General features: G+C 45.2%; 3 protein-coding genes and 1 long non-coding RNA gene across 4 annotated transcripts in view; 2 read left to right on the forward strand and 2 right to left on the reverse strand.

Moving 5' to 3' along the window:
• Positions 1–27702, forward strand: part of PUM3 (pumilio RNA binding family member 3) — a 62781-nt gene that overhangs the window by 7930 nt on the left and 27149 nt on the right. The gene's annotated exons all lie outside the window — the stretch shown is intronic.
• Positions 4861–6288, forward strand: LOC146763881 (heat shock factor protein 5-like). Its single transcript, XM_085566986.1, has 2 exons — positions 4861–5413; positions 6032–6288. Exons 1-2 carry the CDS (start codon positions 4902–4904, stop codon positions 6153–6155), a joined length of 636 nt encoding a protein of 211 aa, XP_085423112.1. The 5' UTR covers positions 4861–4901; the 3' UTR covers positions 6156–6288.
• On the reverse strand, positions 9151–12338 carry LOC146763882 (uncharacterized). Its single transcript, XR_014951390.1, has 3 exons — positions 12209–12338; positions 9383–9431; positions 9151–9285 (listed from the first exon to the last, which is right to left on the reverse strand). It is a non-coding gene; the product is annotated as an uncharacterized LOC146763882 (long non-coding RNA).
• Positions 18894–21405, reverse strand: LOC110471229 (acrosin). The gene is made up of 5 exons (XM_021531621.4): positions 21179–21405; positions 20680–20922; positions 20082–20347; positions 19659–19804; positions 18894–19180 (listed from the first exon to the last, which is right to left on the reverse strand). Exons 1-5 carry the CDS (start codon positions 21262–21264, stop codon positions 18986–18988), a joined length of 936 nt encoding a protein of 311 aa, XP_021387296.4. The 5' UTR covers positions 21265–21405; the 3' UTR covers positions 18894–18985.

Here is a 27702-nt window from a genome sequence, read left to right on the forward strand (position 1 = left end):
AGTGTAGCTTGGACTAACTGTGCCAAGAACAATTTCTTTGCAAAGCTTGTGAGTAACCACATCTTGCAGTCCTTGATGGAAGTTAGATCAAAGCCTTATCCAGGTATCCTCTAGATTCCGCCAGGCATTAACATGACCTCTTAAAGTTTGTTGATACCATATCATTATGAGGTTTTATCTCATCTAGAGCAAATGTGGCTATCCACAAAGATTTTCACAGTGGAAGTTCTTCCTGGAAGTAAGGGATTTTCAGAGTTTTGAAGAATCCTGAAATGCAAACTCTGTCTGATATGGCAGCAAGAAAATATTCTTGGGAAGTCTTGTAACATCTGAGTATTTCCACCTCTCCCTATACTCAACTGCATTAATTAATAAGAAAATGCCATCACCCCTGTCTCATAGAAGAAACTGAGGAATGGCACAGCTATGACTTACTATTCATTATAATAAGAAGGTTGCTTTTAGGACCCTTCGGCCACTAGACCAGTGACTCTGATTTTGCTTGTGAAATGACAAAGAAAAGGCAGCAGGGCACATGGGAAGAAAGAACTATTGAAAGGCTGTGAAATACAGTATAAATAAAGTTAATCTGACTTTAGAATTCCAGGCATCTGTTCTGATTCTGCAGCTTTAGTTGAGGTGATAAATGACCAACACAAGTAAATCTGAATATAGCTATACCACAGGAATGTGCAATCAGTTTTTAAGCTTTTGCCTGAGTAAACAGCAATTTGTTTGAGACAGTTTGCAGATCATGGATTTTTGATTAGGCACTATAAAAAGTCTCAGACATGGCTTTCAGACTATTGCATTGGATGCTTCAGTGCCTTTGAAAATATGAACTTGTGCCTGAGCAGACTGAGCTTGCTTGGTTCACTTATTTTGGGTATTTTGCTAAAGATAAAACACCCCTCATATGTGAGAACTCCAGCATGACAAAATAGTGTTTTGTGACCTCTGACAATTTGTTGGGCCTGTTTCTTACAAAACAAGTTGAACCCCTCTCTCTGATGAACTTCACAGAGATGTCTGGCTGGACAGTGAATTGCAAGCAGCTATGTGATGTGGCTTAGTGGGGGACAGCAAAGCTGTAGATCTGCTGGCCCAGCACCAGACCACCTGCTTTGTAACCTAAGAGCAACTACTTATACTAAAATTTAATTGCCAAAGCTAATCTTGGCTGCTGCTCCACTTCTGCCAGCTGCAGAACCACTGTGCTTCCTGCTCCACATGTGCAGACCAAATCATCATACACAGTTGGCCCTTTGAGTGAGTTTTGGCTGAGTTTATTCAGCTTCCACCCTCTATCTCTCTGGCTGCAGCCTTGACCAAAGTCAGCAGTCAGTAATATTTTTTCATGTTTGTCTGATTTTCCAGCTGTGAATCCAGAGAACATTTTTTCAGGGCAAGAGCAAAAGTGCTGGCCCAGGCAGACTGTTTCGGAAGTATTTTTCTGTAAGCTTTAATCACACAGCCAGCGCAAGTATCCATAGCTAAGGTTAAATGGAGCAGAAAACCACAATATTTGCAAGTGACAGAGGGAGTGCTATTGCCATCACTCATGCTATTTTGCACATAGGCATCTTTTGCTGGAAAAGCAATTTGCAATGACAGTGATCCCAAAGTCTATACAATACTGCACCAAAGGATTAATCCCTTTACTCTTCAATAGCTTCTTGGCTAGATAATCTGGTTCTATTGAATTTTAGCCAGAGATTGCCCATATATTAAAAAAGACTGTTTCTCTTTTGACAAATAACGGCTGAGCTATCCCTCCCTGATGTACTGCTGACTGAAAATCAGTCTCCTTCATACCCTATATTATAGAAGAAGCATTGGTCAGGATGCTATAGTCAGCATGCATGCATGCAAAAAATCCCCAAAAAACAACTACAAAAGAAAACCATTTAAGGACCTTCCAAAGGATCAAGGCATAAAAACAAATTCTCATTATCAACACACAGCAGTTGCATTAAAATGTGGGTCTATGAGCTTTTCTTCAGCATTTTGTGATTGTGGGTCCTGAGTAGTTTTTGATAAATATTCAGCACCTAGCAAGTAGTTACCACGTTGAACAGGGGCAATTAGTCACACCCATATCACATTCCAGCAACTGTGTTCCATTTAATTAATGAAACTGTGCCCAGGACATTGCACCCACCTTCTGGTTTAAGTTTCACCACTTCCCTTTCACATTCTGAGTCAAGAGCATAAGTATCTCTGATGCTTTTGCAAAAGTCCCTTGCCCCATTTTAGGGTGTCTATGTCACTCCTATTCCCTTTGTTCTGCCATGAAACATTCCTCATTATTTTTTTACTGAAGATTTGCAGTCACTGACCTGCTCTGCTCATTATGGGTTCCCAAAATAGAGGTGATGCTCTGATGCACGTGGCATAGGTGGTTGAAGGAGTGGTTGATGGTCTGTGCTAGCACTGATCCAGGCAGTGCCCAGCGTGTCTCCGGAGTGAGCACAGCCAGTCTGTCATGCCCATGGCCAGGCAGGGATGCCCTCTCACCAGCACCAGGGCTGTTTTTCATGTCCCCTGAACCCCTTCCTGCCCAGCCCTGCATCCACCCTGCAGTACCCGCTCGGCCAGATCACTCACAGGAGCAATGGGAGCTGCTGGTGGCACCAGCACTGTCATCCTCAGGGATGTCAGGTCTGAAGGAGCTGGGGAGCCACTGAAGGGACAGGAGGCTGAGGGGCTGAGGGGAAGTGGTGTGGATGAGGGGTCGTGGTAGCTGAGGGGGATGCAGAGGCTGGAGGGCTGAGGGATGGCAGGGGCAGAGGACTGAGGACATGAGGGTGTGGGCTGGGGACACTGAGGGGACGTGAGGAAACTGATGACAAATACTCCAAAAGCACATGCTTTGCAGTATCTCTGTTGTGACAAGAAACTGAGACCCATTGTTTGTAAGTTTTATAAACCATAAGAAAAGTTTTCTTACCAAAGAAAGAAGTTGCTCAACCAAGACATCAGACTGTGAGCCAATTCATAAGTCATGTCCTCAGGTGAACTTGTGGCCACAAAAGGATAAAGTAAGGTAGGGACCATTCCCCAAATAACCACCAGAGACCTTCTTGAGACTGTTCCCCAAATTGTATACACATGCCTAAGCTATAATGTGTGCAGATTTGTGCATGTAAATAAGCGGGACAAGAATTCTGAAACGGTGCTGCTGGCATATGTTCGGAGGAGTGGTCCACCCTGCACCCAGAGGTGAAATAAAGTAATGCCTGCATTCTAATAGTGAAATCACAGTGCTAGGGAGCTGTCTTCCACCCGGCCTCTCTGTGGCGCCGAGGGCAGCGGGGTCAGTGCGGGGTCTGTGCGGGGTCTGTGCGGGGCGCCGAGGGCAGCGGGGTCAGTGCGGGGTCAGTGCGGCGCGCTGAGGGAGCGGGGTCAGTGTGGGGTCAGTGCGGGGTCAGTGCGGCGCGCTGAGGGCAGCGGGGTCAGTGTGGGGTCAGTGCGGGGTCAGTGCGGGGCTCTGAGGGCAGCGGGGTCAGTGGGGGGTCAGTGCGGGGTCAGTGCGGGGCGCTGAGGGCAGCGGGGTCAGTGCGGGGTCAGTGCGGGGTCAGTGCGGGGTCAGTGCGGTGCGCTGAGGGCAGCGGGGTCAGTGTGGGGTCAGTGCGGGGTCAGTGCGGGGCGCTGAGGGCAGCGGGGTCAGTGCGGGGTCAGTGCGGGGCGCTGAGGGAGCGGGGTCAGTGCGGGGTCAGTGCGGGGCGCTGAGGGCAGCGGGGTCAGTGCGGGGTCAGTGCGGGGTCTGTGCGGGGCGCTGAGGGAGCGGGGTCAGTGCGGGGTCAGTGCGGGGTCAGTGCGGCGCGCTGAGGGCAGCGGGGTCAGTACGGGGTCAGTGCGGGGTCAGTGCGGGGCTCTGAGGGCAGCGGGGTCAGTGCGGGGTCAGTGCGGGGTCAGTGCGGGGTCAGTGCGGGGTCAGTGCGGTGCGCTGAGGGCAGCGGGGTCAGTGCGGGGTCAGTGCAGGGCTCTGAGGGCAGCGGGGTCAGTGCGGGGTCAGTGCGGGGTCAGTGCGGGGTCAGTGCGGCGCGCTGAGGGCAGCGGGGTCAGTGTGGGGTCAGTGCGGGGTCAGTGCGGGGCGCTGAGGGCAGCGGGGTCAGTGCGGGGTCAGTGCGGGGCGCTGAGGGAGCGGGGTCAGTGCGGGGTCAGTGCGGGGCGCTGAGGGCAGCGGGGTCAGTGCGGGGTCAGTGCGGGGTCTGTGCGGGGCGCTGAGGGAGCGGGGTCAGTGCGGGGTCAGTGCGGGGTCAGTGCGGCGCGCTGAGGGCAGCGGGGTCAGTACGGGGTCAGTGCGGGGTCAGTGCGGGGCTCTGAGGGCAGCGGGGTCAGTGCGGGGTCAGTGCGGGGTCAGTGCGGGGTCAGTGCGGGGTCAGTGCGGTGCGCTGAGGGCAGCGGGGTCAGTGCGGGGTCAGTGCGGGGTCAGTGCGGGGCGCTGAGGGAGCGGGGTCAGTGCGGGGTCAGTGCGGCGCGCTGAGGGCAGCGGGGTCAGTGTGGGGTCAGTGCGGGGTCAGTGCGGGGCGCTGAGGGAGCGGGGTCAGTGCGGGGTCAGTGCGGGGTCAGTGCGGGGTCAGTGCGGCGCGCTGAGGGCAGCGGGGTCAGTGCGGGGTCAGTGCGGGGTCAGTGCGGGGCGCTGAGGGAGCGGGGTCAGTGCGGGGTCTGTGCGGGGTCAGTGCGGGGTCAGTGCGGCGCGCTGAGGGCAGCGGGGCCGGGCGGCGCTGGCGCGGCGCGCGGGCCCCGCGGGGCCGGGCTGGCGGCGGCCCGAGCCGCGCCTCGCGCGCCGGGCGCGTGCCGGGCCCGGCGGGGCGGCGCCCTCGCGCGGCGGGCGTTGGCGGCGGCGGGGCGTTGGGCGCACGCCGCCGCGTGCGGTGACAGTTCCGCCCGGCGCGATGGCGAAGCCGCCGCTGCCGCCTGGTTTCCGCCCTTCCTCCGCCGCCCTCTGGCCCCGCACCTTTCCCATGAAGCTGTGGCTGCTGGTCAACAGCCCCGGCGTCCACTCGGTGCGCTGGGACGCCCGCGGCGAAGGGCTGTTCATCGACCAGGGGCTCTTCGAGCAGGAGCTGCTGGGCGTGGGGCCCGGCGCCGCCGGCGAGGAGGAGCTGTTCAAAACCAGGAACTTCGGCAGCATCGTGCGCCAGCTCAACCTGTACGGGTTCCACAAGCTGATGGTGAGCCCGGCCGGCAGCGCGCCCGGGGCCAGGCCGAGGCCGGCCACGGCCGAGGGCGACACCAGATACGCTGACGGGCCCCTGCACCACTTCTGGAACCCGCATTTCCGCTACGGCCGGCCCGACCTCCTCGTGAAGATCAAGAGACGGACCAAAGCCAACAAGGAGAAGCTGGACGCCGGCCTGGAGGTGACCAGCCGCCTGCCCGACGATTTGCAGTACATCACTAGAAGGTGACTTGCTGCTGTCGCCCACGTGTCTCGGCGAGGTCGGAAGGGGCGGTGGGACGGGCGGGTCGTGGGGACCGCCGGCGGCCTGGGGGTCGCACGGGCTTGGAAAATTGGCACTGCCCCGGGGGGAGCGAGGCACCTGCCCTTGCTGGTGGCTGCTCTGTTCACACGGTGTAAGAACAGGTTTGTTCTTCAGGATCTGCCGCCAGTAAACACAGGGAATGTAATTACAAAGTGCTACAACTGTGCTGCCTATATATAAATACACAAATATCAATGTATGTATATCTATATACACCTATATATATATCTATCTATATCTATATCTATATATCTATATCTATTTACCTCTCACTGTGTGATGCACAGGCCCTGCTTTTATTATCTACAATGAATGACATGGTTTGCAGTATTTCAGTGTGCCTGTAGAGTGCCAGCAAAGACCTAAAACTAATATACACACCAAGTTGTCCTTAGATAAAAGGTGCAACATGCATTCTTTCATGTGTTTAAAATCTTTGTAATTAAAAAAAAAAAAAAAAAAGTTGCCCAGAACACAAGTTCAGTGTGCTTTGAAAATGAAGAGGCCAATCATCTGCTTTTTGTATCTTGTATTTTCAGCTGTGGGAAACCATACACAATACAGAGAAGAATGGAAAGGAGAAGGGAAGACTTGGAGATCTACTTTGGGAACAGACACAAACTGAGTAATTTTCAGTGTTCTCAAATTCAGGAAAAAAGTTAATAGAAAAGTCAGTTATTATATTAATAAAATGTTGCATGATGCAATATGCTAAGAGCTATCATTCAACACATACCAATTTTCTGAAATAATAATTGTTAAGTAACATTCAAGGACTTGAACTAAAAATATATCCATGGATACTTCGTAAACTTCAAAACCTTGCCTTTTCCTACAAATAATATTTCATCAGGCTCTGTCTCTATTGTTTGTTTTAAATTCGCTTCTGATGTTATTTCACATCACTCACATTACATAGCTCTTGGCCATATTGCTTTTCTGACAACACTAAGATGTGCTAACATGAGGCCTGCCTTAGATATCTGAAAGACATTTTTCACCTTTCATCCAAAGAAAAGTTCCCCAGCCCAAGGAATAGCAAACAGTGGCACAATTACCTGGGCTATTACAGGGATGGCTGAGGGTAGGCAGGATAGTGATCGTGTAGCCCAGCAGAGACTGATGTGACGTTGGTACCCTCCATTAGCACAAAAAGGGGAAACAGATGAGATAATCCAGAAGATCCTCTTAATTTTGGGATGGGAATGAGCTCAGAAATCCTAGAGTTTTTGTAAAGTTTGTGCGAAAGGCTGTGTCTGATTCACATGGCCAGCACTGCCTCATTGCTCTCTGCTCCATGTGGGTTAGACAGCTCCTACCCAAATCTTCAGTCTGTGTTTTCATCTCCTCTTCAGACCATTTTATAATAGTGAGGAGCAAATGAAACTAAGTGAAATAAGACATAGCACCTCAAACCTGCAAGGCTTTTTTAGAGATTTAAGTACAGTACCCTAACAGGTGCCTAATTCAGCCTGTGGTGGTGTTTTACAAGTTTACCACTACAAATCACTGAGTTGTGGTGCTACCTAAGGGGATACCATGTGCCCTTCAGATCTCACAGTTGCTATGCCACACATGGAGAGAAAAGCTGGAGCAATTTATGTAAAAATGTGTTCAAGGCAAATACTATGAGAGAAGGATCTATGGCTTTTACGATTCTGGAGTTCAGATTAGATGATCATAATGCTGCTTTCTGGGCTCAGCTCCCCTGAATCAGAGCCAAAAATCACACATATGAGCTCCTTTAAATGAAGTTTTAGAAGTCTGATTGTTGCAATGCACAGTTCATCAGCTGTAATTTATTGACTTGTTTTGGGGTTTTTTCCACCGTTGCCCTCATAGTGGACATGAAAAAATTCTGCTCAACAGTGCCTTTCTATATTTTACCTGAAGTGGCCTTGGCAAACCCCTGCATGAAGAAGAAGAATTAATGAAATTGTCATGAACCACAGTTAGTGTACCTCTGGCATGGTGAAGCATTTAAACTATGTTCCTAAACACATGTTCCTTTTCTGGAGGAGTCACTCAGACCTTAATTGTACTTAATGCAAATGTATTTTCTAAGGTGGAGAGAAAGGGAAGGAATGGGAAGGTTTCTCAATCTTTTAAAAGCACACAGAAGAGAGATGTCTAAAGGAAAATGCAAAATGACAAATGCTGCATACTGTCATCTCACCAAATACATATCATCTTACTTTGTGCTGCAAGTGGGAACAGGAACTGGCAAGTACAGTTGAAGCGTGTTTAAAAATAAAATCCACCAATCTACTAGAAGATATTAAGTGTAATATAATCAATGAATCTTAGAAATTCACTGTGCAGGGGACCACTTACAGCCGTAGGACACAACCTAGCTGTCTGCTCAGGGGACAGAAACGTCATGACAGGACAACAGCAACAATGGAGGGAGCACAGCCAGTGCTAGAAGAGAGGAAAAGACAATGGCCAGACTCTAGAAACACCAGAAGCCTAGGAAGGAAAGCATCTTCTAAAACTTGAGGCAAATCACACACATATGAGAAGAAATGCTTATCTGAATTGGAAATAAGTTTAAAGAGACACTGGTGGCCCTACACTGTGTTTAGGACTGCAGCCATCCAGCAAAAGTTCTGTTCTGCCTCACAGCCTGCCAAGCATGGTGTACTCTTCTGAAGCTGATGTCACTGTCAGTGCTGTGACATTGCTTTCTTCCATTCACCCAAGTCCCTGTAACACAGCACAGCGAGCAGAGTTCACTTTGACCTGTGATCCCTGGGGTTCACACGTCAAAGTGGACTCTCAGGAATGTGTCCCTGTTTCTTGTTCCACCTAATGAGATTCCACATAGTACTTCTCAATGCATATTGTGATGTGTTTATACTGCTGCTAAGTCGCCAGCATGGCATCTCTGTGGCAAACAAGTTTTATTTGCCACTGATCTATGAAGATACTGAGAAGCAGAAGCACAATGGTTCATTCAGTTCCAAATTCAAGTTTTGTTGGCTGATTTAAATTACTTTTCTTTCTGCTTCTTAGAGGTCAGCCACTTCTGAGTAATAGTGTACCCTCAAACTCATAACTGGAGATTTAAAAGTTGGCTAATAGGTGAATGATCTGAGGGAGGGAAGGATGGAAGGATGGATGGATGGATGGATGGATGGATGGATGGATGGATGGATGGATGGATGGACGGACGGATGGATGGACGGACGGACGGATGGAGAACAAATAGAATGTCTTCTCCATCCCTAACAGCCCCATTCCAGCACACTGAAGTCCTGTAAAAACCTACTATACTGTCGGAAGAGACTTCTGTCAAAATACAGAGGGAAGGAAGAAAAACTGTGAGACATTAGTCTATATTTTAAAAGAAAGGGATTATTCTTTGGTGCCATTAACTGTTGCAGTTCCATCGATTTCTTTACAAAAAGCTGAAAATCTAGTTTAAAATGAAAAGACTAGTGAGAGATTTAAAAAAACAATTGGTGTGGCCAGAAAACTGATGCCAGACTTGCCAAGTTTAGAAAACCCAAATACCTAAGAACATAAAACATTCAGGTAATTTTTTTTTGATGGAGCAGTCACAGTGTTGCCCTGGAAACGTCATTTAAAGTGTGTTCTTTATTTGAATTAAGACATTTACAACCCCCAAACTATCCAGTGTACAATATATCCTGTTTCAGGTTTTCTACCTCCCAGAAGCAAAGATCAAAACGTAGGCAGTAAATGCTTTTAGATAAAGGACTTGACTCTTTGGTAATCTTTGTGCAGGACATTTCCAGTGGCCGAGCTGATGTGTGGTCATGTGTTCCCCCTGGAAAAGAGACATAAGTTGGATAAGCAACAGACAGAAAGACAAGGGATGTCAGGAGGAGTTTGTCAGGCTTACAAAGGAAGAAGCAGGGACATACCTGCACACCACACTGTGAAGGAGCAGAAGCAAAACTCACGCCTGGACATCTGTAACAGGCAAGGTTTCTTAGTTTAGACAAATGGTCAGCAGGGATAAGAGCAACATGAAGAAACATCCTTAAGTGCCAGAGAAGAAGTACCCCAATTGAAAAGTCTGTTGCTGACCTGTCTGTTGCAGGTCCATTCGTCATGGGCAGACTTACAGCAGAGAATAGTGTTCGAATGGTCTTAGTGACATTTTGGCTCTACTTGAGGTCAGTGGCTAAAATGCTACAAGGCTCCAAAAGGTTAATTCTCACTTTCAACCTGTAAACCATTTATAAATCATTTATTAAATACAACTCTTCAAATTGTTGGACTGCTTAGTGTTTTCACTGCCATGTATGCATGGCATTAGTAAAAGTGGCATGGAATCCAGCTGGTGGAAGGACTTGTAACTGTGTTATGGGGTTCCCGATTACAAAAGGAGAGTAGACTTTCCTCAAGTTTTGAATGTCCCACTTGAAAATAAACAAAGCATAACTGCAGTCTTTTTTTCTGAAATGAAAAAATTACAACAGCAGGTTCTGTTGATTAACACATTTGGAATGCCAAACTGGAATTCCAAACTGGAATTCTGAATTTTCACTAATTTTAAATCAATGCTGTTTAGCTTCTTGAGCAGTATTTCAAATAATTCTGTTGAAATAGTGGTATTTTTTTCTTTATTCATTAATACTAGTCATTGGACTGCTTAGATCTTATTTCTGTTGGTGCTTTTGCTTCAGTTATGTGAATTTTCTGTAATTGCACCTGCGAGATCTTACTTCAGTTTAGTTAACTATTGTCTTTTATTTATAAATCTGTTGTTATATTTTTTTATCAGCATTATTATTAGAAAAATAGATAAATATTCACTTACATCTAACAGAACAGGAACAGAAAACCACTTTTAACCACACTTCTTAATGACTACTCTGTAAGGGGATAAAAGAGTACAGCAAGTAAAGTTTAAGGGTGACATATGAAGCAAGCCATAATGTAAGCTTCACTGGACATTCTATTTAAACATTTGATTAGGTCCAGCCCCTACATTAAATAGTATTACAAATTGCAAAGTCAGCTTCTGTGAATTTGAAGGCATTGTCATGAATGTGGTCCCATATGTCCAATTTAATAAACCACAAGATTTAAAATTTAGCAGCAACTTTAATTGAGGTATAAAAAAATATAATAATAAAATCAAATATAATGAAGTAGTTACAAATAGAAATTTAGCAATGGTTCTGATAAAGCATAAGTAAAACCAATTAGGGTACAAGGAGGGCCTCTCACCCTCCCTCACGTACAAAAGGCAAAAGAATCCAAGCACAACTTTTATACTATGTCCTAATACATATTAATCAATAGTTTCTGTAAATCTCCTCCCAGTTTTGATTCTCAAAATCTACGTCACTCTACTGCAGTGCATGTTCCTGTTGTTCTAGAGGGTCTTCTGGACTCTGGGGGTCCTCTTGGATGAAGGCCGATGGTCTTCCTTGCTGTCCTCTGAATAACCTGGTAGGTTGTGCATGCACATTGAGCTTAGTGTTATATAAGTAAGCATTATGTTCCAGATTTGGGTTGCCTATCTGGAATTATACCAATTTATTCATTCTTAGGCCATTCTTGCCTAAAGAGTTGACTTTGATTTGTTTCAATACCGATTCTTCTCTGGGAGTTTTTCCCAACTCTGTCCTTCCCAAAGGAAGGCTGTTTGTGTTAAAATATCTTGGTGCTCCATCCTATATGAACATCCTATGAACATCTGCAAACATTTGCTTTGTGATGCTAATTATGTATCACATTCCTCTATTACTTTTTAACAAATATTTTCTAAAATATTGATATGGTTACAATTATTAGCACTAGTCATATTCATTTATCACAGCATGTTGAAATTTATGCTTTGAAAATTTGCATCCAAGAAAAACTTTGGAAGAAAAATCCATCTCACTGCTTAGCCTGAAGAAATCACAGTAAGGAAAATTGTTCATAGTCATCTTTGCCAGAACTGGATACATATTGGAGGGCAGTAGGCCATTGCCATACCCTGGTGGAGCAGAATTTGGGTGGAAAGGGACATCTTATCTGTGGGGTCTAAAGACATTTTTGACAAAAAGAATAGAGAGCATTGAGAATCCCCAGTCTGTGTACACAGCCTGAGAACACATAACAAAGAATTTTCCAGAACAAAAGGTTTAGTATTTTTAAAATAACTAAAAATTAAGTCCTATAGTGCAAACTATAGTGTAAATTTATTGCACTGACTGCTGAACCTGTTAGCTGCACAGTAACACTAGTGAAGTCCTAACCCAGAACGAAGGTCACAAAGGCTATGAATGAACAGATGGATAGGCAAATACACATATTGAGAGCGGTTGCCTTTTAATCAAAAGGCAGAAGACAGAATAAGGCATCATGGGTGCTGTGTGGAAAAAATTCAGTTCTGTTACTCTTCCATAATGGATGTCAGCGCCACATGGGGGAAGGGTTGCACGTGTGCCACTGCAGGAGGCGACAAGGAAAAGCCTTGCCTCTGGGAGAACTTTGCATGGCAACACCTCACATGAGACAGGCAGCAGGAGACACGGAGCTCCCCAGAGAGGCTTCTTCAATCGGGTGGTGAAAGATTGGTCTGGGCCAACAGTCTCCTGCCAGCAGGCAGGCTTTGGGAGGGGCCAGGACCATAAAAAGTGTTACAGATAAAAGCCCCTATTTATTAATTAATTAAATCTACCAAATATGAATTTAGAGAATAACAACAAAAAAGCCACTATCAAAAAGAAAAAAAAAAAGGTCAGTACCGAGCCCAGGTGTTGGTGCTGGGTGAGACACAGGTTTGACCTGTGCAGATGCAGCAGAGGGTCTCCAAATGCTCCACGCTGTCCTGTCTGGCTGATTTTTATACGATTTTTATTGCCCGAGGCAGAGTCCCTTTTCTTCCTTTTTGGACTGCACGTATTCAGGTGGTTATTTTCTCTGTGGCAAGTTGGCAAGTTGAACAACGCATATCCGGAGAGTGATGAACACCCGTGATCGCGTTCCCAGAATTCGGTATTGAGATGTATCTCCCTGATGGCTCTGGCTATCTCAAGTGCAGATATTTATCGTCTGGGCGTTCCTTGGACCACTTTGACGGGTGATCCATCTCTGGGCTGGCCGTGTTCAATTGCTTGTGAATGGAGTCCTCCCTCCTTTGTCCAGGCGGTTTCGACATTGTGTTCCAATCCCCGTCGCTGGCTTGTGTGGGTTTTTTCTAACTTCTTGTTAAGAATATATCTTAACATTTTATTTTATAATTATAAAATATACGACAATTTTATTTGCGCGAATTATCATATACACATATAATTGCGTAACAAGTACCCAGAGCCGCGCCTGAGAGCTGCACAGCCCGCTCGGAGCCGCACAGCGGGCAGGCAGCACAGCCCCGAGCGCTGCACAGCCCGCTCGGAGCCGGCCCTGCTCACCGGAGCCAGCACAGCTCCGAGAGCTGCACAGCCCGCTCGGAGCCGCACAGCGGGCAGGCAGCACAGCCCCGAGCGCTGCACAGCCCGCTCGGAGCCGGCCCTGCTCGCCCCGAGCGCTGCACAGCCCGCTCGGAGCCGGCCCTGCTCACCGGAGCCAGCACAGCTCCGAGAGCTGCACAGCCCGCTCGGAGCCGGCCCTGCTCACCGGAGCCAGCACAGACCGCCCGGACGCCCACAGCGCCGCCGACTCGCTGCGGGTACCGCCCTCTCTTCCGCTGTCTTCTCTTTCGCCCGGCTCCGCCCTTTTTTCTCCATTTTCCTTCTTCCTTTTCTGTGTCTTCTAGCCGTCTTTCATTTGCTTTTCCTTTTCGTTCCAGTAAACAGTTCACAGATGCAATGTTTGCCTCGTTTGGCTTTATTTCATTCCCGACCATCCATTACTAAAGGAACTCCTCGCAGTTCCTCACAGTGGAACGCGGCAGATGCCGCGGGTGGGTCGGGGCTGGGGGCTGTGCTGCAGATGTTGACCGGGCCACGTGTGTCTGGACGCTAGAGACACCAAGACTATGGCCCCACGGACTACATGGACCTCAAGGAGGGGCTGTGCGAGTTCCACTTCAAGAACTTCACCTGTGAGGGCAAGCTCAGAAAGTGAGGTTTTTACAGCCACCTCAAGGACTCCTCAGGTTTTGGGGGGAACTATTCTGCCTCCCTCTATGACTGAACGTCGGGACAGGAGGGACTTCATCCTAGCCCTGAAGTTTGGAGAGTACGAAGTGTTTCCTCAGTGAGGGAATGCATCTTGGTCTTGTCTTGTTTATTATGATTGGTTTTTTACACAGTCAGTATAACTCCTTCTGGAGAGAGAGCAAGCCTGGATTCTGACCTGTACTACAAGACAGTGCTGCACTACACCACAATGGCTCTGGGGGTCGGTGCGCCCTGATCTGGGGCTGTAAGGTAGATGCCAGGCTGGGCTGGAAGGATCTGCAGGCTTGGGAAAATGGAGACCACTTGGCCTGGGAGAGGGCTGGGGTGATTACTTTCCTGCAGACCTGGAGACATCTTCAAGGGCTGGTGGGGACAGGGTAAGTGTTGGCCCACTGACTGCTGCCCTTGTGTGGTGGAATGGCAGCAGCATGGTCCTGGACATCCCACTCCATGAGAACTGTCTTCCTGTGGATGCTGGGTTTGGTGGGACTTTGGGGACAATGACACAGACCCATTACCTCAGACCAGGTGTGGTGACACCCTCTCTCCATGGAACAACCAGGGTAATGACATTTTGAGGGGGATGACTGGGCTTATCAGGACTCTCAGGTCTGTGATACCTCATCCCTCTCTGGGATATCCCTCTTTGGGACCAGAGAGGAGGCTTCTGAGCTTTTCAGGAGCCCCAGAGCTGTGACAACTTCCACTTCTGGGGAAACAGGGCTTGGCGGGACCCTCAGGGTCATGGGAGCCCAGCACTTCTGCCAGACCAGTGCCCTCAGTAGATGTGATCACCTGAAAAGGGGTGCGGGTCCTTAGCATGAGGGTTCCCCCTTCTGTCTCGGACAAGTGCCCTCCCAGTGCCAACTGCTTCAGTCATCCTTGGTGTTCCTGCCCTCCCTTCAACTCCTTCAGCTCCCTGCTGAGTAAATGCCATTCCAAGACTCTTGGAGGCAGCTTGTCCAGCTACCCCCCAGAGACCCATTCCCTGGGTAATGTTGTAGCTTGTTTTTCAGTGCTGGCATTTGCTTTCATTTTGGTTTGTGTCCCCAAAGAGCTATCATTGGCTGAAATCACTCTGCAGCACCTGACTCCCAACCTGCTCCTTTCCCATCACTTCCTAAACCCCAATGCTCACCTTTCTCTATCTTATTTCCAAGATTTCCATACTGGAAACAGGATTAATAAAAGTAGGAAAGATTAAATTGCTTAAATTGTGAGATCACAACAAATACCTATTCAGCTTCCCTAATGTTATTCCCTGTGCTAGAAATGCACAAGGATTTTTTTTTTTTCTAACATGTAAATATTTATTACTATTTGGATAGGAGTAAATGTGAAATGTTTAAAGTTTTAATCCCATTCATAGAATCATAAAATGGCTTGGGTTGGAAGGGATCTAGTCCACTCCCATTTCTGCTAGACCAGGTTGCTCAAAGGCTCATCCATCCTGGCCTTGAATGCTTCCAGGAATGGGACATCCACCGCTTCTCTGGGCAACCTGTTCCAGTGCCTCACCAGCCTCACAGTAAAGAATTTTTTCCTAATATCTCATCTAGACCTATCCTATTTTAGTTTAAAGATGTTCCCCCCTTAGTAGCATTATAAGATATCACATCTCCTCTAATAAGCAAGGCTGCAATATCATACCTGCTGAGTTGTTCAGGTCCACTACTGGCAAATTTTCAGATGACATCAAGTTGGAGGGGAGTGTTGATCTCCTGGAGTATAGTGGGGCTCTGCAGAAGTACATGGACAGGCTGGATCGATGGGCCGAATCCAGTGGTATGAGGTTTAACAAGACCAAGTGCCAGGTCTTGCACTTTGGCCACAACAACCCCAGGCAGAGCTCCAGGCTGGGTACAAAGTGGCTGGACAGTGGCCAAGCAGAAAGGAACCTCAGGATACAGATTGACAGCAGCTGAGCATGAGCCAGCAGTGCCCAGGTGGCCAAGAGGGACAATGGCATCCTGGGCTGTGCCAGCAACAGAGGGCCAGCAGGAGCAGGGCAGGGATTGTCCCCTGTACTCAGCACTGGTGAGGCCACACCTCAAACCCTGTGTTCAGGTCTTGGGCCCACAGTTTAGGAAGGACATTGAGGGGCTGGAGCATGTCCAGAGAAGGTCAGTAAGGGTGGTGACAGGTCTGGAGTAGGGGTCCTATGAGAATTAGCTGAGAGAGCTGAGGTTGTTTAGGAGGCTCAGGGGGGACCTCTACAACTTTGTAAAGGGAGGGTATATGTTGGGAAGGATGGATAAATACAATTATTCACAATAGTACAGCCAGGATGAAAACAATCCCTCCTACTGTCTGGACAATACCCTTACCTAAAAATAAGTCCAAAAGTCAAATGGCCTGTTCCATCTCAACCCCCAAAATGTATGGTTCATCCCACACCTGTAACCCTCCCTTGAAACATCAGGTGTCTGTGACCCCATTGGCCCAAGTCTTGTTCCAGCCCACCCTGAAGTCCCCTGATAAGGGGTCTCAGAGGGGCCAGATGCCCTCTTGGAACTTCCCCTCTCTTGGATCTTCCCCCCTCTTAGGACCTCCACCCTCTCCTAGAGCATCCTCTTGTCTCTCCCCTCCTCCATCCCCTCAAGCCTCGCCACGTGCTGTGTCTGGCAGCTCCAAGCAAGACCTTTCACCATCCCTAATAAACCTTATATCCTAAGAGCAGCCTTCGGAGATCTCTCGTCTCCATTCATCTAAGCCATCCTGGGGCTCAGTGCTCCCTACAGGTATAGCCAGATGTGAGTTGGACTCTTCTCTCAGGCAACCAGTGACAGGGTAAGAGGACAGAGTCTTTTGCTGTGCCAGGGGAGATTTAGGTTAGGGTGGGAGGACATTAGGAGGCATTTATTCACAGAAGGGGTGATTGGTAGTTAGAATGGGCTGCCCAAGGATGTGGGGGAATCACTGTCTATGAAGGTGTTAAGGAAAGACTAGATGTGGCACTCAGTGCCATGGTCTAGCGGACAAAGTGGTGTTTGGTCATAGGTTGCACATGATGATCTCAAAGGTCTTTTCCAGCCATGTTGATTCTGTGATTCTGTGAAGATGGGAGTAACAAAGATAGTCATCAGGGATCATACCTGGAACCACTGTGCAAAGACATTCAAATTAATTACTGGACAGTAGAATACCCTGTAGGATCCTGCTGTTGGTAAAGATCCATCAGTAAGGAAACAAGGTCACTGTAGTTTTAGAAAAAGAAGCTAACATGAACAGCAGGACATTTCAGAAAGAAAAATGCATGTCAGTGCACAAGTGCTAAATAAACATTTTCAGTACAAGGAACATTTGATCCAGGAATGCTTTTCATGTTATTATCTTGTTTGTGCTAAATAAGAGTTTGTCATTTCAGAAATAAGACATTTTTCTTAAAAAAGTATTTAATTCTTAGTTTTTACTATGAATTTCTTATGTCCTTACTCTATGTCTTTATTCTTAACTATTTATTTTTCTGGCCCTGTATCACCATTCACATGTCAACAGAGCACATTACTTCTCAGCCCTGCCATTTGCTACGTGCCTGTACCAAAAGCACTGTAAACTTAAAGGCCTCTTTTGATACTGGTTATGCAGTGAAAGTATATAGGAATCTCAGACTGCAAATATATCATGACACAAAATAGTCTGGTTTAAACTGCTTGGGTTTTGAGCATGTTTATTATCACTGTGTGTTACTGAAGGACATAGCATATTTTGTTTCTTTTCTTTTTTTTTTTCTTTAAAACATGGTAGTTTTGCACCAAAAATTAATCATATTGTAAGTTCCAGTTCTGCATTCTCACTGTTCATTGTTGCAAGAACAGGTAATTGATGTATTGCATTTGTCCCAGTTTTGTCTAGGATTTTATTCTCTGCAGCTAGTGCTGTGTTTTGTCCTGCTGCTAAGTATATATATAACAATATCCTAGAAAGACAGTTCAGAAACTTGTCCAAGAGCGCAGGCAAATGTGGTGTGAGAGAAAAAGATAATACATCTTACTGGATTAATGCTTCCTCTTTATCCTTTCTTATGGTTCAAGTCTGGTTGTTTAAATTAACAGTATTTAGTAGAGACCATGCTTCTAAGTAAAATTCCCTAATGACATTGGGGAAAGAATTAATTTTGAAAAAGCTATAAAAGAACAGTGGATAAAGAAAATATTACTAACACAGTTCCCAGGAGTTCAAATTACAACACTAAAGCATGTAATTATATATTGTTCCTTGTGTCCAACAGAAATGCCATTATATAAGTATATAGTATAAGAAAATATACTGTAAGGAACACATGAAAATCATCAAACTGCAAGGAACAATCATCTCTGGCAAGTGAATGATTTCTTCGTAGTTTTAGTCTGCAACTTACTGTTTAGTATAATTTTAAAAAAGAAGATATGAAGTGTTGGCCATTATCTCCTGTGGTAGTAAGATATCCTCAGAAAGATGTGCAGGAATGTTTATAGGGCAAATGCAGTTCCTTAAGGAAACTGCAGTCTGGCATCATTATTATTGCTATGGATTTTGCATTACAGAGGCATCTCAGTCATACTGCTGGATGATGGTTGTTTATGGCTCCTCTGAAGAGATTATTAGATTTATTTTTTTTCTGCTTGAAATTTTCCATCATTATACTGCAGTAAAAAATGTTGGAGCAATCATATCAGCCTGCTTATGGAAAACTGAATGTCATTGTGTTTTTTCACAACTCACACTGCCTGTATTTCTGACACTAAAAGGAAGGTGAGAGCTGCTAAGAAATGCAAGCTCTTGAAAAGGTTTTTGTCATAATTTCCTAAAGGAATTTTCTTTCTCAGTGTATAGACAACAAACTAGCAATGAAAATTCAGCACTGTTCAGCCTTATAGTTCTTCTATTACTCAGAGTTAATATTTTACTTAAGAACCACTAGTTATGATATCATTACCATAATAATGGAAATTTGTTACTCTTTCTGCATTTCAATCTGTACTTGGCTTATATACAATGAGACTTCTTGAGATGGATAAACTTTGGCTGGCCAGTATGATAATTCAATGAGTAGTGTCTGTGATAGCTGATAGCTTGGAACTATTTGTTAGGTATAGCTCTGCTTCCTAAAGGACAAAATTGTGTATCTGTGTGCTTGTGTGCATTCCAAAGAGCCAGGTACACTGACAAAGAAACAGACACAGAGACTTATACAGTTACTGTGAACAAACCAGGCTGACATAGACAGAGCATTGCCTTTGCTAGCACCCAAGTATCCATAACCACCCCCTTCCATGAACATAGTCCAGTCTTCTTCTGTCTTTCCAGGTGATCTGGATTGAATGTTTTCTAGTGAAACATGAACACAACCTTCACTCCCTACATTCATAAGCACAATGGTTTTGATATTGGCCTTGGCTTCTGAGGGGGTTAGGGTGGTCATAGAATGTCTTCATGCCCTTCTGTTGGCTGCGAGTCTATCTGGACCAGGATCCAGTCATAGAAGTGCTGAACAGAGGTGTAGACTCCAGGCTGGTTTGTTCTTGCACAGCTTTTCCCCCAGCTGGCCACACCAACAAGCCAGAAGAAGGCAGCATTGTTATCTTTGCACACCAGAGGACCACCACTGTCAGCCTGCAGTGGAGCAAGAGAGAATAAGGTAATATTGGGTAGCTGCTGTCAGCACTAGAACTGTCTTCTCTCTCACAGTCCTTGGCAGAGCTGTATTCCTGGTTGAGAAGGTCTCATTTCAGGTGCTGGAGCCTCCAGAACCTTGGCTGGGAGCAGGTCAGGGCCTTGTACAATAGGACTGCCTCTCATCTCTGCACAGTGATCCTGGATGTGCAGATGGATGTTCCAGGGTTGGCATCTGGACCTCTGGACTGCCAAGAGCACTAGATGTGCTTTCTGGGTGTAGTGCCAAGCCTCTGGGACAATGGGGGCACTGGGCAAGGACCTGCATATGGAGAAGGGAAGGGAAGCCCTAACAGTGGTGGGCAGCTGGGGCTGGGAGGATGACTGGCTGGGCAAAGCAGGCCCTGGGTGATGTTGGGTGGTGCTGCTCAGGCTGCCTGTGCTGCTGGGGGCTGAGTGGCTTGTCTCATGCTCCTACCTGGCAGGGGTTGATGCTACCCACTGAGTAACCAGCACACAGGTTTTGGGTGTGAATGACCCCTGTGTACCAGAGGCTGCTGTTGCAGAGGTGGACATCAATGAGGTGGACATTGGCCTCCTGCAGGACATCACTTGGTCTTTCAGCTGTATGCACAGAAAGAAATGAACATACAGCAGTTCCTTGGCCATTCCCCTCCCTTGTTGTGGGGTGAGGCCCTTCTCTAGGGCTTCACTGGGAAATACTGTGTCGCTCTGCTTTCCCCCTTCTGTCTGGCATTGGGGAGTGGTCCAGGACTACCTCTCCAGAGCCAGATATCCTGCAGCCTGACTCTGGCTCTGGCCTCTGCTGTTGGGAAGCCCAGCCCATCTCCCGTATGCGCCAGGTTTGTCCTCAGGGCATGTGTCCCTTTTGGCAACCCACCTCTTGTATTGGTAGTACCCCAGCCTGCAATGTAACAGCTTCCCAGCTCTGACACTTCCAGTGTGAGGTCAGGCACACAGCCCAGCTGAACATAGTGGCTGCACATGACAGGCTGGTCCAATTTCAGCAAGGCAATGTTGTTCCTTTCCTCACCAGGAATATAGTCTTCATGAACCAATAGCTGCTTAATCTGGCGCACTTGCACCTCAGGGCCCAGCTGAGTCAACTGGGTAGCCCCAGCCACCACATGCCACATGTTGGTGTTCCTAAGAAACACATGGAGAAAGAGGTGAGAGGGAGCAGAGCCATGTGCTGCGGAAGCACAGGAGTTCCCTGTCTTCTGCTTTGCAAGTCAGAGAAGAAAGCAGTGTGTATGACTGCCCTAGCATGACTTAGGCTTTGAGAATGTTCATCTAGAGGCTTCTAGGAAGCAATGACAAGAGCACAGAGTGTTCTCTTGAGTAGTCTCTCAGTTGGGGTCTGCAGTGCACAGACATTGGGCATATTGCAGGGAGACAGCATCGGAGTAGCCCATGGTGCTGCCAACACAGTACCTGCTGGTGTAGTGGAGGTATACCCATTCCCTGCTGCTCCCTACCTGGCATTGATGAAGCAGTGGGCAGCCGTGAGGACCCACTCTGTGCTGATGAGGGACCCTCCACAGATGTGCCCTGTGCCTGGTTCCCAGGGATCCTGAATGCTGACAATCCCGGCCCAGGCTCCTGGCTGAACGGCTGTGCCACCAGTGATGTGCAGTTCGCCATAGTCTGGAGCCATGGCGTCATAGTCATAAGCCATGGGGCCATAGGAAGCAGACATGGGCCAGAGACCACAGGTTCCTCTGTAAACAGAAAGTTATTGCTTGATGCCTTGCTGCTGCTTAGGTTGAAGGTCAGCCAACTTCCCTCCCCACTTGGCATTGTTTGCATGGACAGCAGAGCCATGGAATCCCATGGGGTGTGTGCCTGTCCACCCCTGTTTCTGCTTGAGTCCCAAGCTCCTGCATGGGGCTCACAAAACTGTAGTGTGGCCCGAGGGGACAGGGAACACCCCTCCAATGTTGTCCAGACTACCTCCAAGAGCCTGAGGCCACTTACCCACAGGTGTGCCATGTGCTGAGCACAGATCTACACATGGCCAGTAGGACAAGGAGGCACAGCAAATCCATCACTGCCAGTGGCATGTATCAGCTGCAAGAAGTGAGGGCTCATTCAGTACAGCTGCCAGCTAATGCCTGCAGTACCTTTAGCTCCAGGGCTGATGTCACAGAGCAGCTGATTCAGTGTTTTGGGCACAATGGCCTTTAGAGGTGGACAGTGGAGGGGCAACATAGAATCATAGAATCATAGACTTGTTTGGGTTGGAAGGGACTCTAAAGAGTATCTAGTTTCAACTCCCCTGTCTTAATACCTTACTCTAGAGCAGGATGTTTGAAACCCTATCTCACCTGGCTTTGAATACTTCCAGGGATAGAAGAGCTTCTTTAGACAGCCTGTGCCTGTGCCAGTGCCAGTTCAAGCAGGAAAGGAGGCAGAAGCTGGGACTGGACATTCATGATAGGCCCCAGTAAATGCTTTGCTGGTAGGATGAGGGTGTGCAGGCCTTGTGGCAGGTAGCAGCATTTGGCTTCCAGCACTGCTTGTTAAAAGCTCCCAGGAATATACCCCATGGGGCATCACAACCTCTTTGAAAAATTCAAAACTTTTTGTTGTTTTGCACTTACTGGAGATTAATGAATACACAAATAAAACTCTCTTTTTGTCAATTTTGAAACATTATGGTATACTTCCCAACTCTTCAGAATCTGTGATTTTAATATACTTTGATCTCCAATTGATCTTTTCCTTACTTCCCTTTGGTATTTTCTTGTAAACTGAAGTACTTGCATTTCCCCTCATCTTTTTATCTTCTCTATGTATTGTTTCACTTTTCTATTTGTTTTCATGTCTTCTTGTCTCTCCTGTCAAAATACATACACAGAACATTGTGTGAGTACCATTTACAAGAGCAAAATATAGGCTCTTCCAGAAACATTAAAGAAGCAAACTTTCAAGATAAAAGAGGTGCCCTCATCCCTGTTTTGATTTATACAAGGTCCACTCCCAATTCTGAAAAGCTCAAGATTACAAAGTAGTTTAAGAGTGCCTCAATCCTTCTTCCTATTTTCTTCTTGGTGTGCCTTGTTCTTTCAGAGGCCTAGTGTGAAATGTCTCCATATGTGCATTCTAGCGGATAATGACACCTCAGTGCTGTATAGTGTGTCTGTGGAAAGGTAAAGTAAGAGTAGGAAGGCTGAAATTTGGCCTTTTGAAAGACAGAAGAAAGGGAAAAAATTGTTTAGCCACACTTCACCCACCATTTACAGGTGCCATATACAGTTAGGGTGCCTGGATTTGGTTGGAACACAGAAAAAAGCTATTTTTCCCAGAACACTTTATGCATTTCTAGGTACCAAAAATGTTTTTATGGGATCAACCTGTGCAGCCGGTGCAGTGCAGCTGTGGATGAGTGTTTTCGACAGTCTATTGTGGTAAATTCGTATGACTGGGATTTAATTTCTTGTTTTTCCCTCTCCCTCTCTCACTCTCTTCCCTAAATCCTACAGCTACAGTACCCCTCCTTATTTAACAGGGAACAATGGATGTTGAATAAAGAGCCAGGAATTAACTCCACAAGTGTAAACAGAGCTGCTGGAAGAAGCTAACTGCTGTATGTAATATTTCTGGTTTTGCTGTTGATCCAGATGCCTAGAGATATGAACACATTGGGAATCAGAGAATCAGAATTTGTTTAGATTGGAAAATACCTTTAAGATCATCTCGTCCAATCATGAACCAGGCACAGCCAAGTCCACCACTAAACATGTCTCTAAGCGTCATATCTATGAGAATTTTAAGTCCCTCCAGTAATGGTAACTCAACCACTTTCTTGGACAGCTTGTTTCAATGCTTGGCCATTTTGTCTGTGAAGAAATTTTTCTTAGTATCTGATCTAAACCTACCCATGAGAACTTGAGGTTATTTTCTCTTGTCAAGTCACTTGTTACCTGGGAGAAGAGACTGACCCCCACCTAGCTACAGCCTCCTTTCAGGCAGTTGTAGGGATAAGGTTCGGTCCTTCTGAGCCTCCTTGTTTCTAGGCTAAACAGCCCCAGCTCCCTCAGTTGCTCCTCATGAGACTTGTACTCAGAACACTTTACAAGTCCATTGTTCTTCTCTGGACACAATCCAGCACCTCAATGCCTTGCTTGTACTGAGGGGCCCAAAACTGAACACAATTCAAGTTGTGGCCTCACCGGTGCTGAGTACAGGTGACAATCACTGCCCTGCTCCTGCTGGCCACTCTGTTGCTGGCACAGCCCAGGATGCCATTGTCCCTCTTGGCCACCTGGGCACTGCTGGCTCATGCTCAGCTGCTGTCACCAGCACCCCCAGGGCCTTTTCCTGTGGGCAGCTCTGCAGCCACTCTGCCCCAGCCTGTGGCACTGCCTGGGGCTGCTGTGACCCAGGGGCAGGACCAGCACTGGCCTTGTTGTACCTCACACCACTGGCCTCTTACAGATCAACACTCCCAACAAGCATGGTGCTGTCTCCAAGCTGGGTGAAGGCTCCACAGTGAAAAACTGTCTTCCTAACATGCAGCTAGCTTCCCTCATTGTTTCTAGCCTTTTAAACGAGTGACTTGACCTTGATTTTCCCCTTGCCATCCACAAATGAAAGGAAAAGAGAAAGAAGCCAAATGAGCAGGTTTCTGCATAATAAAACAACCCTTTTCAATATGTAAATATCCTTTTTTATTGTCACTTGGATTTAGCACCCACCTGTACTCATCTTTCTTATCAGTAAAAACCTTGGGGGGACCTAGTTAGGAAGAATGTGGGAAAAAATCTTCTTACCACTCTGGGGAAAAAACCAACCTATATTGGCTATCTTTTGGCAAAGTAGTTTAAGTAGCAATACCAGCTGCTGTTGCATGGAAACCCTAAAACCCATCCAGAAATCTGTCAAGACCATCAGATTACTGATGTGACCTTCTGCACTCAACTGCTTTTGATACTAGAAATGCATAAGAGAAAACTCTAATTTTTTAAAATAAATGTCAGTCTATCTTTGATTGTAGCATGGCCATTCTGACTCTCTGACTTTCAGACAGAGAATGGAGTAATCCCTAGGACTGCAGCATAACTTGCATCCTGAATAAAGTACATGATTGGCTTTGATTTCTCAACTGAAATTCTTTTTCCATTTAAGACCAGACATTAATTTCTCAATAAAAGCAATTATAATAGAATTAAATTGTTGTTTCTTTAAAAAAAATCACACATCTCCCTGTTTCACCCTTATTCTGTAGCTAGATATTAATTATTAATAGGTTAACTTGGGGCAATGTGATACAAGACTTTACATTAAGTTTGCTTTACTTAAAAACAAATTTGTGAGCAAGGATAGATCAGGATTACGATGTGATTAAGGAATGAAAAATTAAGTGAAAATATTTAATTTGCTGGCTGACAACTCCTACCCTTTATTCTTGGGGACAACCTGTATTACATAATTTTGTTTTCTGTACTTCATTTAGTTTTCAAGTATTTCCATACTGTCTTAGCTCAACTTACCCAAATGAGCATTGCAGAAGAGGACACTAAAATATGTTTATTTTATAATAAACAAAGCAACCTCTAAGCCAAAGAAACCCACCGTTTATTTTCTGAGTGATTAATTTCTGGACAAAAGTGCCTGAATAGAACAGTGTTGGATAGATGTGTCAGGTATATCTGTAATTCTTTGAACTAACATGAATGCTGATTTTATGGTATGTTTCTGCAAGAGGGGTGATGTTTATCAGTACGTTCTGAAATGCACTTCTGTTAATTTGCGTTGATAATTGCCTTTTATTAGTCTTTGAAATTAGAACTGTCAAGAATTCATAATAGTACATACAATAAAAGAAAATGGACATATGTGGATTTGTATTTTAATAGCTGATAGTAACATTTTTTAATATTAAAAAAGGAACCAGAAACTCTTCATCAGTTATAACAGTTGAGAAAATGGCAGACTTTTAAGAACTGACTCAAACTATCTGCTGAAAAGGCCTGCATTATGGAGTAGGCAATTGTTAATCAGCAGTTCTTTCACTTCTCTATGACTCTGGGAGTTCTTTATTGCAACATTTTGAAATCTCAGTCAATTTGTCTCCCCATAATACCCGAGTTATCCCTTTTTTGCACTTATAGACCTTTTCAGTATATTATAGAAAGATCTCTTGGAAGAGAAAACTAAGTATAGGACCACATTGGTGAGTGTTGTTTAAGGATGAAACTTCAATTGTGAAGAATTATGTTTCGCATTTAAGACAAACTTTCATTTCCTGTGATTTCCTGATTTGTTGAAGTTTCCTGAGTGGTAAGAGGAGAAAGAAATTAGTATTCTCTGTCCTATCATTGCAAAAGAAGATGAACTCTCAATTTTTCTAGGTAAGAAATGCTTTTAACTAAAATTCACCATTGTAGAGTGGTCAGCTGTTGTAGAACAGGAAATAAAGCCCAGATACTATAGAAGAACAATTTTCTGACCTTATAATTACACTTACAGTTCATTGTATTTGTGCAGGCATTGTTATTTTGTATTAGCAGTGGTTACTTATATAAGTCAAAATTCTATTTAGGCTTTGTGACAAAGAGCAAAAGACAAAAGCTTTATATAACTTTGGTAATGATTTAGTGCTGTGACAAAATAATTGACATTTACTTATTTGAACTAATGTGTCCTTAAATCCTTTGCTGTTTCCTTTTGTTTTACATGACTGCAGGAATTAGCAGCGTGCCGAGATGCATTCTGCCAATGTATATTGGCGTTGGAAACGAAGGACACCTCCTTTCTGTTTTAATGCAAAGAGAGGAAAAAAATCTATCCATTCCAGCTGAGCAGGGACCTTAATTAGGTGTTTACAACAGCATATTTTGGAAGAAAAGCTGTTAATTACAGATCAAAAAAGCAGGAGGAAGGAGCCATCACTTCTTCCAAAAGAAGAAGAAAAAGATAGGATTTATGAGTAAAACAGGCTGTGCTCTGTTCTCATTCTTATGCTGTATTTAGCATAAGATATGGAAACACAACTGGTGGATTTTTTTTTTTTTTTCTGGAAGTACCCATGGAAAACACATTAATTGTTTCCTGTTTTGTATTTTTGACTCAGACCTATATGAAAATTCCACAGTAATGCTACAAAACAAATATCCATGGAGTCTGATGAAAAATTAATTAATTTTCATCAGCATATCAAAAGTGCAGCACTAAAAAATATTAATTTCCTTAGATTTGACTGGTAATATTGTGCCTAGGTTTCTTATGTTCTTGGTTTGGCTACTATTGGTTTCAAGTCTAAAAGGTTTTTGTGAGGATAATTATAAGGAAGTTTACTGGTTTTCTAAAATCTCTGTTCTTATTCTCAGCATCCATTGCACGAGTGATTTTAAAGGTGATACAAGTCTATTTATTTACAAGCAAAATAAAATTTTAGTAAGTTTTGAAGCAACTAAAAAAGTAGAAATCACCTTCAGAGTGCTATCACTTGTTTGTTAGAAAGCACCATTAAAATGTTCAAGTTGTGTGTTACATCTAGAAATACCCTAAGTTATATGGAGTGGTATTCTAGTTTGAAAATTGAAAGTAAAGCATAACTGTATGTTTTCCTAGTTGCTAGCCAACTAACCATATTGAGTTCAATAATGTTGACTACTGTTCTTATATACACTAGCTCTTATAGTGCTTGGTTGTGAAATCCTGCCAGAGCACACTAACCATATTTAACAGGTTTTCCTTGTGAGGCTTCATTAAGGTTTTTTTTTTAATTGATTCTTCTCCATTCAGCCCCTGCCCTCCCATAACAATTACCAGAATGCTGAAAGAAAAAGCAAAGGCAAAGAATACTGCCCCCCCACCCCCCAGAAAAAAAAAAAAAGTTTTATTCAATAGCAAGAGATAACTTTCGGAGCATTTTTAAAGCTTTAAAAAATTACAGGTTTTAAACTAGGACATGTTAATTCCTGTGCATGGTGGACATTCTGCCAACACATACGGCCTGACTCCCTTCTATGCCACTGCTTCAAAGTCTCCCACATGCAAATATTTACCTCTGTACTACACAGATGGATAGTAGGGAAGGGGCAGTTCTGGACATTTTTTTCTGATTTAAAACAAGTCCCTACTAATTTTACAGCATAAAGTAAAAAGAAAAGATTGGACTTCACCAGGCAGTGAAACCTTTCACTTCCATGAAGGCAATGGTCTGAGAATTTATACTTAAGAGCAAAAGAAAGCCTCTGCCTTTGAGAAGTAAACGACAGTGGATTTGGCAGCATTTCACATTTGCTTGCAAATCAAAATGACAATACTTACAATCCAAATTTGAAATAATTTTTTTTTTTAAACAAATCCAGTAATACCACAGAGAATGGATTTCCTGGCTTTATTCCAATGATATTTTTCTGAAATACACTGGCCAACTGTTGTGCTTACACTTTCAATTTCATAAAATTCTTTGTTAAATACTAAAAAGCTGCCAATAGTTTTTGGTAAAATACAGAGTAATAAAAAACTACATTGGAATTTATGAAGTT

This window comes from Lonchura striata, chromosome Z, assembly GCF_050655825.1.
Source record: "Lonchura striata isolate lonStrDom1 chromosome Z, ASM5065582v1, whole genome shotgun sequence".
In the NCBI taxonomy this organism is placed as follows: Eukaryota; Metazoa; Chordata; class Aves; order Passeriformes; family Estrildidae; genus Lonchura; species Lonchura striata.